General features: G+C 39.7%; 1 protein-coding gene across 1 annotated transcript in view; it reads left to right on the forward strand.

The window, feature by feature from the left end:
- Nucleotides 1-19,776, forward strand: part of nbeab (neurobeachin b) — a 179,335-nt gene that overhangs the window by 137,205 nt on the left and 22,354 nt on the right. Inside the window, exons 41-46 of the mRNA XM_063906394.1 lie at nucleotides 5,539-5,656; nucleotides 5,742-5,844; nucleotides 6,506-6,621; nucleotides 8,827-8,939; nucleotides 18,047-18,187; nucleotides 19,244-19,363. Of these exons, the coding sequence (XP_063762464.1) occupies nucleotides 5,539-5,656; nucleotides 5,742-5,844; nucleotides 6,506-6,621; nucleotides 8,827-8,939; nucleotides 18,047-18,187; nucleotides 19,244-19,363 (711 nt within the window). The remainder of the gene's footprint in view (nucleotides 1-5,538; nucleotides 5,657-5,741; nucleotides 5,845-6,505; nucleotides 6,622-8,826; nucleotides 8,940-18,046; nucleotides 18,188-19,243; nucleotides 19,364-19,776) is intronic.

Below are 19,776 nucleotides of genomic sequence, written 5' to 3' on the forward strand. Positions count from 1 at the left end.
AACAGACTTGAGTTCTGTTGAGCACCATCAGTTATTCTGATACTAAGGGTTAGTTCCTAAAACTTCAATTGAAAGTGGTTGGTCACTGAAAATACTATACAGAAAAGTGGAATACATCACAACAAACTTCATCGGCAAATAGTACCAGTGTAAATTTAAATCAGTTGAAACGTCCTTATGGGGATAAGCTTTCTATTAAGTATTTTTAAAGACACATTGATTTGTAGCTTTGAAAAACAATAAGCCGAGTTCCATTTAGTTCCAATTAGTTCCATTTGTGGAGAGAAGGAAGACTATCAATATCTCCAACACGCAGCAACTTAAACAGTAGTAATGTAATTTATAAATAGCATTACAGGTGAGAGTCAGATTATGTATTACAGTGTTTGGGATGTACTGTCACTTAAACAATAGTTTTGCTATTCCTAAAGTTAAACATTTCTGCCTCCTGCTCTACTTGTATGAATGGTAAAGGTGTGAACATGCACTCGCAATTCTTACTTGTTTCTAATGCACTTTTTATTTTGTTTTCATTTTAATACTTTTGCCAAAGAAGGGATTTTTTCTGTTTGGTTTGTTTGTCTGTCTGTCAGCAATATTACAGAAAAAAATTGCTAGTCAAATTTGTTCGAAACTTGGTGAAGGGGTGTAGGCCAAAGAAGAACATTTAGCAGACATTTAGCCTCGGAACAGGTCTGCACTCTCAGATTGCGCTTCTAGTTTTACAAAGTTTCTCCTAACCTTTCAGAAGGGTTGTACAGGCATCATGTGGCTTTTTGCCAATGTTTGTGAATCATTAGTGAGGAAAACCACAAGTCTGAATAACTTTGGATTTTCTTTCCACTGCATTTCTTTGAGGGTTTATATTTTAACATTGACATATAAAGAATATTTAAAGAGGCTCTTTAAGAAAAAATTGCATACTGGGAAAATGGCTCCTCCCACCTGTCCTACCATGGCAGTGTTGAAGACAGCGCTGCAGGGCCTGCTAATGCGCGTGAAATACCATCCCTGACATAAATGTTATTGACAAACTTGGCTGGACATTTGGGGCAGTGAACTGTCAGCATATTTAATGCATATTCATCTCCTTTATCCCACTGGTCTTGCCAGAGCACCCAAGCTGTGTCATCTTGCCACACTCCAGCTACCACCCAAATGTATAGTGACACTGATTATGCAAATCTGTATCTTGTTTTCCTCCAATACCTGCATTAGGAGCTTGCTACTTTATTGAAGTTGAGATATGGCTCTCACAGTAAGGAACCCAGTGGAATACAGTCTACTTATAATGTGTTGGAATCTTTTGCGTTTTTATATTTATACATTTCAAAACAGTTGTCACATTTAGGTGGCATCATATGAGGAACAGGCTTTGATGCTCAGGCATAAATCTTTTAGGATGGAAAAGGGATTAAAGCTGAAATGAAAGTGGGGATTTGGGCACATCGTGGTCAGAGAACTAAGAATTCTGTTTGCGTGGTTTCATAAAGTTTAAAATGGTTATATTAGGTCCATTTCACACTGTGCGCCAACACTGAATTGGTTTGAGAAAGAAAAACACTGTTTATTCCTAAATTTGACATTTTAAAGGGTAGGTTAGGGGAAGCCAAACACAAAATACATAAAATGATATGTTCTTGCATGCTTATTGTTGTACTCAGATGTATGGTTTCTGTTAGATTTTTCATTGAAAATATTTATTATAAAACAACTCAAAGGCCCCTTTTCTTTTGGGAAACACTATTTCTGAAAAGAGAATTAAACTTGATTTCCATGAGCACAAAAAAACACAAATCAGTTCACTTCCATTGTATTGAATAGACTGAATATCTAGGGGACACATAAAGCTGAATAAACTATGTAAATAAATAGCTTATCACACGGGTTGGTAACAAAACATTTCTATTATTTTGTAATTTTGGTAAACATACCCTCTAAGGTATGTTCTATTGATTTTGTTTAGCTTATGATTTAACCTCTTATGTCATAATACTTTTTATGACCCAGTCTACCACATTGTCTCTAGCTGATGATTCCTTCCCACACAGAGTTGGTCTCTGCTCTCACTGTTACCAAGTTTTATGCTTTCTCTGACTGCTCAACCTCTTCACAGATTTGGCCCATATTGCCTGGGGTCAGCCATTGAATACTGTATACGCAGTGTGTGCTGATCCTCCAAATTGCCATGTGTGAAATCCATCCCACTCGCTCCTGGGGGAGTAGTCATATCACTCAAAATGAAGCTGCCTCTCGTATCCTCCCCTTATTCTTCCACTTGGCTGTTCTCTCTGGGCGCCTGGGACCATGCAGTTGTGAAGCTTTATAGTGGAAGCCTATTAGACAAATCTTAGATGAATGCAGCGGAGATGCTGTGATACCAGGTTGTCAGGGTGCTCCACAGTCTCATATAAATATATCAGTCATGCTGGCTTGGAGGTCTCACTGAATTATATTATTTTCCTGTTTTGGTATAAATGCAGTGAAGGGGGATTGTATTGTCCCATATGGGAGAAAATTGCATCAGGTTTCAGAAAAAATGCTTCGTTAGATTTATTAATAACGTCTGTCATAGTGCCTCAGCCAATGTGGGGTTAAAGCTTTTCCAAAGTCAGATATGATTAGAATCTATTTCCATGCATGAAGCGGCTTCCTTTCCTTTTTAAGTATGATGTGCTCCATTTGAGCATCTGCACATTATCATATATGAGTTTCAGCCTAAACACTGGTGTCACCTGTGCCTCCCCTCATCTCATCTGTCACAATATTTTCCTGTTCTCCACCTGTGATGTTCTACAGGCAGAATGCAGCCTGCCCTCTGTCAAATCAGGGAAAGAAGAGAAGGGGAATAAAGGAAAGGGAGGACAGAGACGCTAAATTGCATTAAGGCTATTATGCTGTGGAGGTATATCTCCCTGCAGCTGGCAGCGCATGCGCCTGTGGCTCTTAATGAGCCAGCGTGGAGGGACCTGTGTGGAAACAAAAACTGCACTTGTCGGCCATACCAGACCCCTTCACCCACCCCCTCACTGCTCCCCCAGCCCTGAGCGTGACAGACCAAGAGCAGAGCGCCGGTCCCTTCCTGGTGGCGTGATTAGATTGGGGCCGAAGTCTCCAGCTGGCAGGCCTGTCTGTGACTGGAGGCGGCCGTCCCCAGCGCTTGTCACTGGCTGACACCTCTGACAGGCAGGGGACAGCTTCAGCAGACAGGTTCATTAAATGGCATTTTTTACAGCTGGGCCTCCAAAAATGAGGGCTGGGCTTTGTCAAATCTCCAAGTCTACAGGGGCCCCTGCATGTTGGTTTGGGCCAAAGCTTTGTTGTTATGACAAATTTTTTGATCTTGGCTGTTTGAAATCAGCTCTTTTTTCTCCTCTTTAGCCTCTCTTTTGTTGACAGCAAGCTTTGGCCTGTACTTTGTCATAGCAGCAAAATGTTGACTTTGGCTGGGTAACAAGAGACAGCCAGCACTAAAACAATGTTATATCTACAATCAGTTACTATTTTGTAGCTGCTTTTATGCCTTTTTCCATTCTTAACATCCAGAAGTGACAACCCTGTCTTATCTGCATTTTTCTACTACTTGCTGGTCACATTTTCTTTAATAATACCTGATATAACAAATGAGGAATTTGGGAGCAAATAAAATGAATAGAGACTTTTTAGAAAATGACAAACCATTTAAAGTCTCTTGACATCTAAATGACTTGATATGGATTAAAATAACAGCTCCGGAGTGCCTTGATGAAGTAAGCTGTTATAGCCTTCCCATGATGCATATGTGTATGAGTTGCCTTTTAGAATTGCACTCAGAAGACTATTTCCACAACATCTGGCTGTAGAAAACGGGGTGGTGTTGGTGGTGGTGTTGGGGGGGGGGGGGCTACTGCTGGCCCTCAACAATGCGCCCACAGCTCCATGGTTGTCCCTCCTCCTCACCTCCTTCCCTCTCTACTCCCTCGCCAGTCAGCGCGCGCTGCCTCCTCCGGGCCTTGCTGTCTCTATGACAACTGTTTGAGTTGGGGGTTGCAGAGGTGTCAGGCCGGGGCATTACTGGGAGGAGAGCACCAGAGATGCTATGCTGCACATCCAGCATCTTCACCTAATCCAATTTTAATTGAGCTCCAGAGATTTTGGACGTGGCACGGAGGTCGGGCATGAGCTATTCCAGGGAGAAATTAATGCGGCCCAGCTCGAGCTGCACTCTCCGAGCCTGTCACTATTTTAAATGAGCATTAACATCAGACCTAACCCAGCTGAACATCTCACTCTTGCTTCCCTCCCACCCTGCCTACTCTGCCTCCCCCCACACACACACACATACAGACACCCACACACCCGCACATGTACTGTAGGGCCTCACCTTCTTACTACCCTGTTATATCTTTATCCTCTCTCGCATACCCTCTCTGAACAGTGCCTATGTGTGATTATAACCTGGGAAGTTGATGAGGTTGCTCTGCGGCTCACGCTGTTGGACAAAATTGTTCATTCAGAGGGAGGTGAGAGAGGAGGAGGAGGAGGAGGAGGAGGAGGAGGAGGAGGAGGAGGAGGAGGAGGGGGAAGGGAAAGGGAAAGGTGTGTGAGGGGACCATTCTCACCTGTCAGAACAACTGTCTTGTTTTTTTATGTGTGGACCTGCAGTCCCAGTGGTGCTGCGTGCACTAATGATCCTTTGTCTGCTCTCTGCTCTCTTTGATAGTTTTTATTGATTATTTATGTGTCACAAACCAAACAGTAGTTTGTATGAGTCCAGCTCTTTAAGTAAACCCGAATTTTTGTATAAGACTGAAAGAGAATCTGTAGAAAAGTTTATATTACTGTATGGAGAAGGTGGATTGAGTTGTGGTACAAAGTCTCAGTAACCAGTATACTGTCATTTAAAAAAAAAACAAGGATTAAATGGACTGTACTAATGCATTTTGGATAAATATCATGGAATAGTTATTAATAATTCATGTAAGAAGCCTGAAGGTTAGAGAAACAAGCAGCAGGTTTCACTCCCTGCTGTGAAATAATGAATAGTAAAGCTCTAGCCAATTGTCGAACCGACTATTGATGTACTGTAGTGCCCACAAACGGTTCACAAAGATGTTCCTAAACACAGTAGCTGCCAGCTTTATTTATACAGCAGAAAATAAGTGTTAAACATTGATAATTTTGCCCCGATCATATCTACTGTCAAGTTATCTGACAAAGTTGGGAAAACAGTTTTGGCTCACGGATTGCTTTTGTGTCCATTTTTGCAGCAAAGCAGCAGCTAATTTTATTGAGTTTAAATACATTTTATCTGAGTATTTGACTCAGAATTTGACTTTCAATCCTAACTCTCCTGAGAACTGCAATAACAACAGCACTGTAGAGCAACATTAAACAATAACGTAAAGCCTGTTGCACACTCAACTTCATCAGACAACATCATATCTGTAACATACTATGTGTATTGTATCGTGAACATATAGAAATAGAGAGTAGGCCTGATCTCTGGTTTGATCCAGCTATTATAACCTGAGGGACATTCTCTCTTTCTCCTTCTAGGTTTTAGCATACACTGAGGGTTTACATGGTAAGTGGATGTTCAGTGAGATTCGGGCGGTATTCTCTCGACGCTATCTACTTCAGAACACAGCGATGGAGGTCTTTATGGCCAACAGAAGTAAGTGGAAGTGCCAATTACAGCACTTGAAATCCATGCCTCTCCGGCTCTTCATCACTAATGGATATCTCTCACTGTTTCACAGCATCAGTCATGTTCAACTTTCCTGACCAGGCCACGGTAAAGAAAGTGGTCTATAGTCTTCCTCGAGTGGGAGTGGGCACCAGCTATGGACTCCCGCAAGCAAGGTGGGTCCAAATAGAAATAAATACAATACTGTGCAATATTTATCATATGTAATTAATTCATGGCTGATGTTGCATCCTTTGTGTTGTGTGTAGCATATGCACAGCAGAGTCTTTTGAAATCCCATTGCTGCAGTCATTGAAGTGTACGTGCACTGACCCTGACTGAACTGACCTCATTCTCTGACAGAAGACTTTATACTGCAGGGCTGCAGCCAGGCCACAGACCAGAGAAAACCAAAATATTCCCTTTAGACTCTCATGGTGCTAACAGGCCCATTTATACACTGTTACAACGCATACACATATCCCCAAGTCCTTAATTCAAGTCTTTTCTTTGGATTCTTTGGATATAAAGCAAGTAAACACATTTTAAATACAACCTTTTTTTCAGTCTACTGGAATCAAAATGTTAACTTGGGAAAGCCATTCTGCCCTACTTGTTTTTTCATCTGAAGCTTGACTTCTTCTCGGTAGCTTTATTCTAAAACGGACATGCTCGACAAGAGTTATTTTTCAGCTATCGAATGTCATCATTCTATCAATTTTCTGTGATAATGTAAGCTTGCTTCATAATTACTTAATGTTCTTTTCTTAATTGTTTAAGAATATAGGTTTCAATCAGCGATCTTCTCTTTTCTGGTTTGTTGTTTTAATGTTTTAGGCGCATCTCCATGGCCACCCCTCGGCAGCTTTTCAAGTCCTCCAACATGACCCAGCGCTGGCAGAGGAGAGAGATCTCTAACTTTGAGTACCTCATGTTTCTCAACACTATCGCAGGTAAGGATTCCTCATGCTTTAGAGTGTTGTAATTATGAAGTAAAACTCTGTGCTTTAAGTATGAACAGTAGCCCAAAGTATGAAACTAATGTATTCTCTGTTTCTCAGCCATCAGTTACATAGATGGATTCTGATTTGTTTTCCTCCTTATCTGGGCAGAATTCACAAGCAGTTAGAGGGTAAAGTTTTAATCTATTATCTACACCAGTTCTCCACCATTAAAGTCTTATGACTTTAAGTTTAGCAATCATGATCAATGAACCGTATGTGTCAGTTGCATCTGAAACTTACCATAAGTGGCCCCGGGTATGTCGTATCTGTTTAAGAATCCATGGTAACCGTAAGTGGTGCTCGGCGCGATAGATTCAGTGTTCATGTGAGTGTGCTGTTTGAAGCAAAGAGCCGGCGCAGCAGATTTTGCCAGATAATTAGTGCCTGACTTTGCGGGAGTGTACATGTGTGTGTCTGCGGAGTTGAGAGGTTCTGTTGTCGACTCTCTGATCTGAACTGCAACTAACAGGGAAGGCGAGAGCGACTGCACACTGCTCTGCTCTGAGAGGTGTCATCCTCTCTCTTGCTGCATATTCATGCATATTTATATTTAGCTCGTGCTTGAGTTCGATACATTATTGTCAGCTAATTAGATGTAAGGCAGACAGAAAAACATGCCCAAAATTCATTAAAAGTCCCTGGTAATGACCTGAGCTGACAGGGATGTCAGAATAGTGTAGGGCGGCAGACAGGCGGGGGTGATGTGCTGAGAAGAGGTGCGAACGGGAAGTGGTCTTCTAATTAAACACTATTCCACTGTTATTAACATCCTGCCACCCAACTCAGGCCCCAGCAGCAGCAGGTTGAAATACACACAACTCTTCTCCCACACTCAGATGGTGCTTTCTTTTCCCTGTGTGCCATTAACCTGGCTAATTAAGCTCTCTGGCTTTCTCTAATATCGTAGATATTCTGCAGAAGCTTTCCCATTGACTAGCCTGTCACACATTATCTCTAGTGCTGCTAGATTAGGGTATGCCAATCTTCAGCACTGCAGGATTGAGCAGACTCACACATGCTAGACACTGTAAGTTTAAAACATTTTGTCGACAATTATAAAAAAGCCCCAGCCAGCAGATTTCTTCCTTATAAGGTTCCCATTTCAGTGTATTGCATCGTTTTTAACACCAATGCAAGAACTTTCATTCAGAGGTAACAAAACCTTTTATTTTGACTTTAGAGTTGCCACTTCCTGGCCATTACAATAGAGATAGAAGGTCATTTTAAGAAGACAATGTTTTTCGGGTCATTGAAATTGCTGATGTGAGATATGCTTGGTCAGTCATCAATCGTGAAATATAACATTATTAATGTTCAGGTGTTAGTTGTAATGTTCCTTGTGTAATGATGTGATTAAGTGTAACTTTGAAGTTGACCTTGAAATTACCACTGATCCCTTTACAATTCAGTTTCATTTTTCTCAGCGGTTAAAATTAAATATTGCTGCCCTTTATTACAATCAATTTGCTTTGAGCCTACATTTTTTACTTGATTTATTACCAGCAGTAAAAATTCCAACAAAACCATCTATAGCAGCCCTATCCCAATCCTGGATTACAACTGGCCACCACCTGACCTCACAGCTGTGTCAGTGTCATCTTCAAAGAAAAAGTAGAACATTAATGACAACAGGCAACATGCTCTTGGCTTTTCCCATAGATTTCCTGTGGCACATATTGCCATCTGAAAACCATATTCCCACTGCAAGAGAATAGAGGAAACTCACATCTGGCCAATCAGCGCATCAGACTTGCAGCTACATTTCAGGCGTTGGGAGTCATAACTCTCCAAAGAATCTTTATACACTCCTTTACATCCACTCCTTACAACTTGAAGGCTGCCTCATCTGGCCTCTTGTAACTCCCACAGTCCATTGACAAAGTACACTCAGCAGGAAAAGGCATGGGGAGCTCTGAAAACATTCTCTCATAGCAGAGAGAGCTTACCATTAGTTTATGTGTTTCTCTTGCAGACGCCGTATGAAACAGGAAGTGCGTCTGATTGAGGGCTCTGAGATTGGGGGCTTGTTGGAATGTTGCATGCTGATCCCCCAATGTAACTGAAGCCTCAAGTGTACCCTGCCCCGCTTTCAACCCCTCTGTTCCCTTCCAATCCTTCATCACTCACAGATTTCTGTCTGCTCTTCGTGTCTAGGGAGGACATACAATGACCTGAACCAGTACCCGGTCTTTCCCTGGGTCCTCACCAACTACGACTCAGAGGAGCTGGACCTGACCTTGCCAGGGAACTTCAGAGATCTCTCAAAGGTACCGAGGCCTCTCGGCCGTGCACCTCCGTATGACAGAGACAAGGGGGAGCAAGTAGGGGCAGCTGGCTCTGACGGCAGGGGATTTCCTTATTAAGATCCAGACTGTAAAAGAATATCATATTTAATAGCTGAGGAATCATGTGCCGAGTCTAAAGTCATGAGGTGGAATGTTGAATGTGGAAAATGCTGATCTTAACATCCTGCAATGCACTTAAATACGTTAAGTAAGTTCACTTTATTTGGATCTGTATTGTGTCAGCTCAAACAGGAGTATATACTTGACTATGAGCTTAAAGTGGCTCCTTGGTTTCTACATCAGAGAGACTTTTAATGTATAACTATATGAGCATTGAATAGTAATCCCTACAATGCTCATAATTCAAAGCTTTATAGATAGGGAGATGTAGTTCAAACATGTAGCCCAAAAATGATTGTACGATCTCAAAGAAGGTAGGGCCGTGTGGTTTAAACTATTATCAAAATGTTAAAGCCATTTAAATTGTCATCTCTATATCAACAAAAAATGACATGCCTAGTTGCAATTAAAAGGACTCGCTAATAGAGATAACCCACCAAGAATTATAACATGATTATTTTCATAATTATTATGACGTGCTGTCACATATAGAATATTGTATTTGTTACGGACCTCAGGACGAATACCTTCTACTTATTTTACAGCTAACGGGTCCTAATACATCTAATTTAATTCAACTTCAAAATGTCAATGTTGCATTTAGAGCTTGTTTCTGCGACCCCCAAATAGACAACAAATCAAATAATATATATAATTTAAAATCATTAATTTGAGCGTCAGAACGCTCTGATTTCTATTCATGTGAAATTGTTGCCCAGGCCGAGTCGTTCTACAGAAAGCACTCATCATATAGTGTAATGTGCAGAGTATAGCAAGTTATGTCTATTAATAAAACATTGTTATTGAGCAAGTTAAGTTTCTGCTTGAATTAGACTTTCAAGGTGGATGAACGGATACCGGGTCATGAGCACAGTGTTGCAGTGAAAGTCTTTCTAAATATGGCGGTTCCAAAATGCATCAAGCTGTGCAGTAGTGAGCGTCCTGCTAGCGCTGCCCAATCACAAGAGCTCAGACACGATGACATTAATGCCCTACAACCCTGGGAGATGAAGTTCAGCATTTAGTCTGCTCTGTCTTTGACTGAAGAGGAAAATGCAGCAGATCTCTCTACCACAAATTATGGCCTGGTTTATTTGTTTACCACCCCCACATCTCTTTCTCGGTCTCTTCCTCTCTCTTGCACATACAAACTGCAGCTCACTGACCTGAAAACAGTCACATTCCTGTCTGAGCTCTCTCTCGCTCGCGTTTTCGCTCCCTTATTCCCCCCTAGTTTCCCTCAAAGCGCAGACATACTGACTAAGAGCCTCGCTTCATAGTTCTCAACAGTTTGTTGCAATTTACAGCTTTTTCGAGACGTGTGTTTCATAGTGGGAGAAGAGCCGAAATTTGAAATGAAAATTAAAGTTGTTATGGAACACTCAAAGAAACATGGATAAACTAGAATTTTGAGTTTGAAAAATTGTGCTGCACTTCTATCATTTCTGTTAACCTGGCTGGTTTTGGACAAATCACTCAGGTGTGTGTCTTGTCTCCGTCATCACAGCACTTATCTGCAATTGGCTGCTCCGGCCTGTGGGGTATCCAGGTGGGCTGCGAGAGCCCTGGGATGTGTGTGTGTGTGTGTGTGTGTGTGTGTGTGTGTGTGTGTGTGTGTGTGTGCGTATGTTTGTGTGTCTTTTTTGGGGTGGGGGGGGGGCGGGTGATCACGGCTGAGCCATGTGCAAACCTCCGGCCCCGGGGAGACAGTTATGTATTGTAATGTATTCCTGTGACATCCTCCCATGCTGTTTACAGGGCTGAGCTGCCTTCATTAGCATGAGTTCACAGCCTGTGTCTCCTGACAGTTGTCCTTGGAACCCCGGGGCTCTTACCTCCAAAAGTTCACTGATAGTGATGCAGGGAGGGACAGAGGCCCCCTCGCTTCTCCTCTCGGCTTGGTTTGCCCTTTTGTTCAATTATGGATCAGAGGTAGCTGCAGAGTCTCTGGAGACATGTTCATTTTATATTAGGGTGGTGTGTGTCTCTCTGAGGTGTATGTCCATCGGGTGTAGCCGTGTGTATGGTAACTATGACTGTGTATCAATTCAAATGTGTTGATACAGTACCCATGTTTCAATGCCAAAAGCAATAACATGTTTATCTACAAAATTATTGATTTGAGTTAACAAAACAAATTAACATTCCCAAAAATGTATTAACTGACTTATTAAAGACTTAGACAAAGAAAAATCTACCAAAGCTGTAAATGACAGCTTCGATTACCTCAATTATTGCCAATTGCTACGCAGTCTTATTTACTGCATTTAGCGTATTCATTCATTCCTGTTTTATGTGTTTAATTGTTTATTCTGCAGATTAATTATATTAAATTACCTCAAGTAAAATCATACGTCACTCCAGAGCTGAGTGATAGATAGTGATAGTCATATCATTACTCCAAGGTCAAAACACTGGATACAACTAAATTATAGACAGAAAAGTGAATTTCTATTTGTCAAATTATCCCACGCTGGCATTGCACAATATATGAGTTTTCTTTCCCACAGATCAGAGTCATGCCTGTTTGTTAATTACAGGTGATGGACAGCATTGTACAAATAGCTTGAGCTCTGTGCTGATCTGCCAAATAATATCCTCCCAAACATACTGCACACACCTACAATTACCTGCAGTTGGGCATTCAGTCAGCTGTGAACAGCGCTATTGAGCACTGCATTGCTTTGCCTCAGGGCCAGAGTTCTGCATATTTGGATGTCAGATACATTCATGCAGTGAAGTGTTTCATTAGATTCTAATGATTATTTCATGATGGAGTGACAAGTGGATGATAGATTTGGGGAAGCCAATCTTCCTCATAGCTGTTAAATTATGTGGCGGAAATCATACAATTGCATAAGAATGTGAAAGAAGCGGATGTGGTTTAATACTGTGCTACTTTATCCTCAGACTTGTATGTATTCGAAATGTTCATATGTCCTCGTATCATTTCCAAGAGACATACAAGAGCTTTATTCAACCCATATAAAGTGTTCACATTTTGATTCCACCATAAATAAAATGACAATAGTGCTAAACGTGTTGATTTCCCTTGTAATTATGCAATGGAATGAGCTATGCTGAGATAGAGAAACCATTTTTAATTATGTATTTAAGGTTCTTGTGGAGAACTGAGTAAAAACTGAGCATCTTTAAGAGATACGCTTTGTGCAAGAAGAAAGAGCCTTTCTGCTGTAAACTCCCCCCCTCCACACTTTTCCTTTCTTTATGGAGCCTTCTTCACCCTGACTTCCACTCCAGTCGGGCTGTTTGGAAGCACATCTGCTTTATCTTGAGTTTGAGCAACTTAATTGCATTAGACGGGAGCTGCATGCAGCACTGCCTCTGACGAGGCAAGCAAAAATGACCGTGACTTCTCCTGACAGAGCACCATAGCAACATACTGTAATGTAATTACTTCTGAAATATAAAATGCAATATGCGTCTCTTTGGGAGGTAGCTTAGATATAACCAAACAAACAGAGGTACTCTCTGTTCACTCATTCACCAGCACCCGGGTTCATTTCATGCATTTGGAATGCAGCACCAGAAATGATCCTGATTGAAACTGAAACCGAATCTAAGTTTGATCATACTTAGTTTATACGTGATGATGTATTCAACTGGGTCAGGTGTTATACAAGAAATGAACTCAGATAGGAGCAAGTGTGGGACTGTCTGAACCACTTGTTTTCATTGTCTTATATCTGTGATCAGTGTGATGGCGAAGAGAAAATGCTGTTGCATAGAGTTAAATAAGCAAAGCCTGATTTGGAATTATTAACCAATGCGACGGAATAAAGGAAATGCAGGACCACTGAGGTTGTTATCCTTCCTTATTATAAATGTTTTTTTTATTTCCCATTCAACAACTATTTATATTGATCTATGAATAATACATTTTCCTGATATATTTCTACAGCATACCAGCAGTATATACATTTATATCAATATTTGGAAAGTGTTATTTGACCAGAATGTGACATTTATAAACAAAATACACCATATTCATAGCAATTCTTATGGCCAAGGCTTACTATACAGTATAGAGATGTACAGCATTTGGACTAACTTAGAAGTAGCCTTTTTAATTATTTGATGCTTGAACTCCTCGACAAGCAACAGTATGGGAGTTACTTTATGCCAAGATGAGAGTGCATTGTCTTGTCTGTCCATGAGCATAATGTAGAAAAAGTGTCTCTTTCAAGGCTACCTATAGTCATCACAATTTCATGTGGTTTATTTTATTGGTGTGCATAGTCTGTTTGGATGCTGAGGAAAGTAACTCATATTTCACTCAATTAATGACCAAGATTGTAACATTCAACAGACCTCTCGAGCTGAGACTGAGTGTGAATATTCATCACCAACTTTAATTGGATCTGCAAACACAACTATTGTAGTTATAGCGTGACGGTCATATCCAAGGGAACTGGGACACAAAGTTGTTTAATGCAAAAGAAGACCATACAACCAGGAATTGCTCAAGATAAATTAGGCCTGTAGTCTCATGATGACTTTGACAAAATACAAAAAGCTCACTATCCAAAAACTGAACACTTTGATTTACAACCCAACCTTTATACACACAGGCGACCAGAATTCACCAGACAAGCTTTAATTTTCAACTAAAGGCTTTATTGTCGTATACAGGATATAAATAGCTACAGTGTCAAAATAGCAATGAAAATCTTAAGTCCCAAGCTCCTCCAACATTGCAACCATAGATATATTGGACCTAAAACAATAAAACAAAATTAAAACAGTGCAAGAAGAAACAGAGTAGAAAAGATCTACTACATCTATACATTTCATTTGCTTTAGATTCTTTACCTGGGAAAAAGCCAGTTGAGCGTTTTGATATGTTTACCCTAACTATATATTTTTCTCCTGCTTTTTTTTGTTTGTGTTTTTTTACATTTCATTGTGTTGAGTATACATTTTCTGTTCAACAGTCCCTATTTGTGTTCAACACACTTCTGGGATGTTCTGTAGGTGAACTGTTTTGCCAAGCAATCTGTATAATTGACTTAGCTCAGCAAACACTGTTTTCTTGTAAACAAAATGAAAACAATCGTACTTCTATGTCACTTAGAAAATGTCTTAATGTATTTTTGCTTACACTGCACCACTGTGAGAACATGTTGACCTTATTTACTTTAGCCGTAAGTAGAACAATTAACAGGATATAACTTGTCAGTGAAATGTCTTTGGATCACTTCCCTTTAACTTAGTTCTTCATTAAAGATGTGTGTTTGTGGTAGGCTTAGTCCCTGGAACAGATAGTGACATGTTATATATCACATACACATACAAACTAATAGTATGGTCAAAATAGTTTCATGTTCAGGTTATTCTGTTCTGACAATTAAATGGGCAAGTAAAGCAATTAATCAAACTGTAAATGTAAGGCTTAGGGTTTGAACTAACCCTATGTAAGCCAATTTTTAAGCTTTAATTTAATTTTTAGCTTTTATTTTCTGCTTATTCTTTCCATGATACATACTTATTGCACGGGGAGTCTTTTCCATATTCTTTGCCTCTCTCATGCACTAACTGGGTCTTTCATACAGCTCTAACTTGTATTAGTTACTCTAGCGGCGGTTTTACAGAGTGTGAGACGTCTTGTGGCTTGCACCCCGATCCAGCTGGGCCAAGACGTCACATGCATGGCTATTATCACCCCATAAATCTATGCAGATCTCAATAAACTTCTCTTTCAGTCTATTCAATTGTGCTAACACTGATGTGGACTGCCATTACATTTTAAGGAAGAACAAAAAAATGGCCCCATTTAATTTGAACTTAGAGCTTTAGGGCATGTGTCACACATGGATATGAACCTAATCTTTAAAATGACCAAGAGAGTCTGTCTGTCGCTGAAGTTGCATACAAACCGTCTCCAGCTCAAACAATAGTGCCATTTTAATAATGTTAAAATAAGTGAATTTTAAATAGAGGGCTTTTATTTTATTTCTTCTGACCTCTGAGCTACGGCTTTCAGGTGGAAAAGCTGCCATTGATTGTATTACCAGCCTCCCTCTCCCCTTTGTTACTGAGTCAGTGTTACTGAGTATATTAATATTGACTGCCAATATGCCTCGGAGGCTCTTATATTGGACAGGGTGATTGAAAAGGCAGAGAAAGCAATTTATTCACCAATAAACGTATGTTTAATGGAAGTAATTTTGTTGCCTTAAGAACACATGAAAATGAAACAGCCGCCAAAGGGCAAAAACCCAGTGATGGTGTCAGTACAATATTGAAATTATTACCGAGGCTGCGGGTAAATAATTAACCATGCTACCCAAGGATTGGCCTTACTATGAAATAATTGGATGAGTTTAAAATAAATATAGGAGTGAGTTTTTTTATTTTTTATATCCCCACAATAAATGGGAAGCATTTCTTCAAATACAACAAATACACTTTTAATGATTATAACTTTTAATAATATTGAATGTTATGATCTAAAATGTTTACTGAAATAACTGCTAGCTGAATATAATTATAAAATTCAAAGTTTTAGTCATGATTGAATTGAGTCTTTGGCGATGTAACACCATAGGCCATGGTGTTGCATAATTAGATTACACTATATTGTTTAAGTCATGGAAATTCCCCTCAGTTGTGCCCAGGCACACAGAAGGGCTCTGAACACAGATGGGAGTAGCAGTGCTGAGTAAAGTGTTTGGCTCAGTGGGTGCATTGGGTGTAAATCAGGTCAGCCGGGGTTAATCCACATGGATTATCCACAACATTTAGCAGGAGACGCTCATATCTCCTCCATCCATCCTCAGCGCGCCATCCTGCTCACCCCTGCCACCTTACCGCTGTAAATTTCAGACAGAAGACAGCGCAACAGGACATTTTTAGGGTTCAGGAGAATAATGGGGTCTGACAGACAAATCCCAGAGTAAAGCTCCTTGACTGCCCTGAACTCTCACCCAGCCCTTCGCCAGACTCACCACAGGTAGCCTAATAGGGAACTACTAAGACTCTGCAAGTCTATCTTAATTATGCTCAATTATTCTTTACTATTCTGTGTGCTGTCCTAACACGATAAATAGTAAAGCACTAATTTAAACTAGGCACGCAACAACATTTTTTACCTGTAAATCAAAGTAGATGTACTGTACCTCTATTGCCTGCAATGGGCTTGAATACATTTCTCTGCAGCTATGCGTTTGCAACATCACATCTCCTGCTTCCTGATGGTATTATTGTCAACAGGCTGAAACTCTGCTGCTATATATACATATTGTAGTACAAAACCTTTCCCTGTATGTGCCACATAAAGATAGTCCCATCTAATAATCTATTTCACAAGTTTATGGAGTGAATATTTTTCCATCATCATTTCATGCATATTACAGTTTGGATGGAAAACTGGACATGAGACCTGCTGTTACATTTATTTTTTATTTTGAAATTCAAAGTAGATTAGAACTAGGGGTATAATGCAGAAAAAAACAATGTACCTCTAATGCAGATCCCTCTTTTATAAGTGTGAGTGTAATTTGTGGGTTTGCCCAAGTAAGTAAGTAAGTAAGTAAGACACGTTTAAGTTATGCACATCACAGATTTGCTATTAGTGAAACTAGGTTCTTGTTTTTTGAGTTTATAAGTTTGAGGGTTTTTTTTACCAAAAGTTTTTAGGTGGCTTCTGAGTTTAAAGTCATTATCCTGAGACAAATTCAGATTTCAAAAATAGTTTTCATCTGGCGCTAATCCTCTTCTGTAGTCCTGAGAGGATACACTATGAGAAAAACCTGTTTTTGGTTCCAGAAATACCTATTTTCATACTTTTTATAGTATATAGGTCCCCGATTATTATACATACTCTCACATACTATGCATTGACTTGCATGGTGATACACTGACCCAGCCAAGCTCATACAAGAAGTATAACATTATGACTTCAGGCTCCAGGATTCCAGTGTTTCAACAAGCAATATATTGCAGCAACTTCACATGAAGTGTGGTTTTTCTACTGACCCAATAACACAGTACTCTAAGTTGAGTCAGATTGTGTGGTTTGGATGAAAGGCCAGTTAAGATGGTATGAGCAGAAAAAGGAACTCATATTGCTTCTATTATAAAGTATTCACAATGACTTACAGCTTACTAATAATATGAATTTTAAAATCCTGGAACTGTCTGTAAATCATGAACCTGTCTTTCACTGTTGTTAATATGCTATCAGGACATGAGCCTGGTATAGTACTCTACACTAAACCAAACAAAGAACAGTTTAAATACATCAATACTTTTATTTGACCTAATGCCTTTAGTTACTGTTTTCATATTTAACCCATATTGAGGTTGTAGCCATTGCTTTGAGAAAGTAGGTATCAAAGCAATGGTTGTCTTGTAGTTCCTGTAAATGGGCCCTTGTAGACTATAAAAAGTTGTTTATGTTTAATGTCTAAATGACATTTGTTACTTTTACTTTGGTTGCATTTGTATTTTTAATATATGACTTTTCAAATATAATAACAAACATTTCATATGAATGGCTTTAATGGCGCCCACCTTTTACTTAATGTTTAGTACATTGTACAAAATCCCATAAATAGAAGACATACTCACAGATAAAACTCCTTATGAGGAAGATAAACCTGAATGCAAAACATGCAGGTCAGGTGCTATACTTTAAAACAAACATTAAAAGATAAACCTAAAACTATAAAACAATACAACTTTAAAAAGGAAGCATCAGGAATGGAGAGCTTTGTATACAAATAATAAATTCAGCAGTATGTTTTGCATCTTTAGCATAGTATGAAAACAATAAAATGTAGGTGCCTTCGCTAAGTATGTGTATATGTATGTGTGTATGACTTACAAAAGTGTACATTTCTTCAGGGTTTCTTTTAGGAGAAAACTTCTGTCTTAATAAAGAGGCAAATATGGAGGAAATTATTTCTTTCCAAAAACTCAACCTATTATTTCATTTTTGTTTCCAGCCTATTGGTGCTCTGAATCCAAAGCGTGCAGCATTCTACGCTGAGCATTATGAGACCTGGGAAGACGACCAGACGCCACCTTGTCATTACAACTCCCACTACTCCACAGCTGCCTCCTCCCTGCACTGGCTTGTCAGAATAGTAAGTAAAATCACTCTTTCAACCACCTTCACACTCATTATTGTTCTGTGTTCAAAATCCCCAAATTAGTCAAGCACCCGAATAGGAATGAAGCCAAACCCACATCCTCAGACAGCTTTTCATTTTTGAGTCTGCATTAGTTGATTGTCACTTGTCAGACTTGATGATGCTGTTACTTTGAGGTCTGTCTGCTTCTGCACAGGAAACAGCTCGACATCTCAATTTGATTGGGCCTGAGTTAGACCAATGGCGCTCAGAAAACACATTTCACAGGCCAGTAAACCGGCATATGTGAACTAAATAAAGAGTGGCTGGGTAATGATTTACAGAGGCTGCTGTGACAGGTTTATGTGTTTCAGGCAACCCAGTGAGCGCTGGAGACATGTCCATCAAGGTTACTGAGCACTGTCCTCATTTACTCTGCAAGAGAAGGAGGAGGCACACGCACTCTCCCAATCCGTCCACCACAAAACATGCCCTTATAACTCTTTGAGTTGCTGTACATTTGATTTTGAAGTCAGTTTATTAATTTGAAAATGGGGAGTTTGTACTGTACTTCCCCTCCTCCCCAATCATTAGTTGCAAAAGGCTGATGAACTGAGGGAGCTCCCTTGACAGCAGTTAGATTAGCCTCTGTGGGTTTGTTCCCACAATTCCTTTCTTCCTTTGGTGAGTGATCCATCCGCTCCAACCGGCAATGGTCGCCATCTCAGACTGAGAAAACCAAATTTGAGCCAATTATCATTATGGCTTATGGACTCACGAAGATCACTAATTAATTTCCCCCCAGGCTTGGATCCAATGAATGACTGATTCCTTTAGACTATCGCAGAAAAAAATGACAATGAAATATTGAAATGAATTCAGACTGTTCACTTTTATTTTAATAAGCTGCATGGTGATTCAGAATGTTCCACAAAGTTCTGATGTGTTTGTTATGTTAATTATAATGGTTGCATTTGAAATGCAGATCAAGAGGATGAAAAAGATGACGATAACTTTAGATTTGGGTGGAGATCTTTGATCTTTGTGATGTCAAATGTGCTCTCTTTTTAGGAGCCTTTCACCACATTCCTCTTTAGTACCAATAACGACAAGTTCGACCACCCTGACCGCACCTTTTCAGCCATCGCCCGCTCTTGGAGAAACTGTCAGAGGGACATCTCGGATGTAAAGGTGAGAGTCACAACAAAAGGAAAATAGAACAAGCCATATTTTATATTTATAAAGATACATGTATATATATATATATGTGTATATATACATATATATATATATATACATATATATATGTAGATATACATACAGTAAAATATGTGGGCATTATTGCCAGACACCTTTTTTTAGTTGATTTTATGATATTGTTTTACTGTGAGTTTGTATTTCTGAGGTGAGTTACAGCAACATAGCTACCAGCCAAATTGCAACTATACAGTATATATAATTGGCAATATAAACATAACCAGACTCTGACTCGCTCTGCCCCCCTCCTCAGTTAATGTGCCTCAACACCACTGCAAAAATATATACCATTAATAATGAATGCCTCCTACAAACAGTGAATCACAAAGACCATGGTGTACAGGGAG

The sequence above is a fragment of the Eleginops maclovinus genome, chromosome 18, assembly GCF_036324505.1.
Source record: "Eleginops maclovinus isolate JMC-PN-2008 ecotype Puerto Natales chromosome 18, JC_Emac_rtc_rv5, whole genome shotgun sequence".
Classification (NCBI taxonomy): Eukaryota; Metazoa; Chordata; class Actinopteri; order Perciformes; family Eleginopidae; genus Eleginops; species Eleginops maclovinus.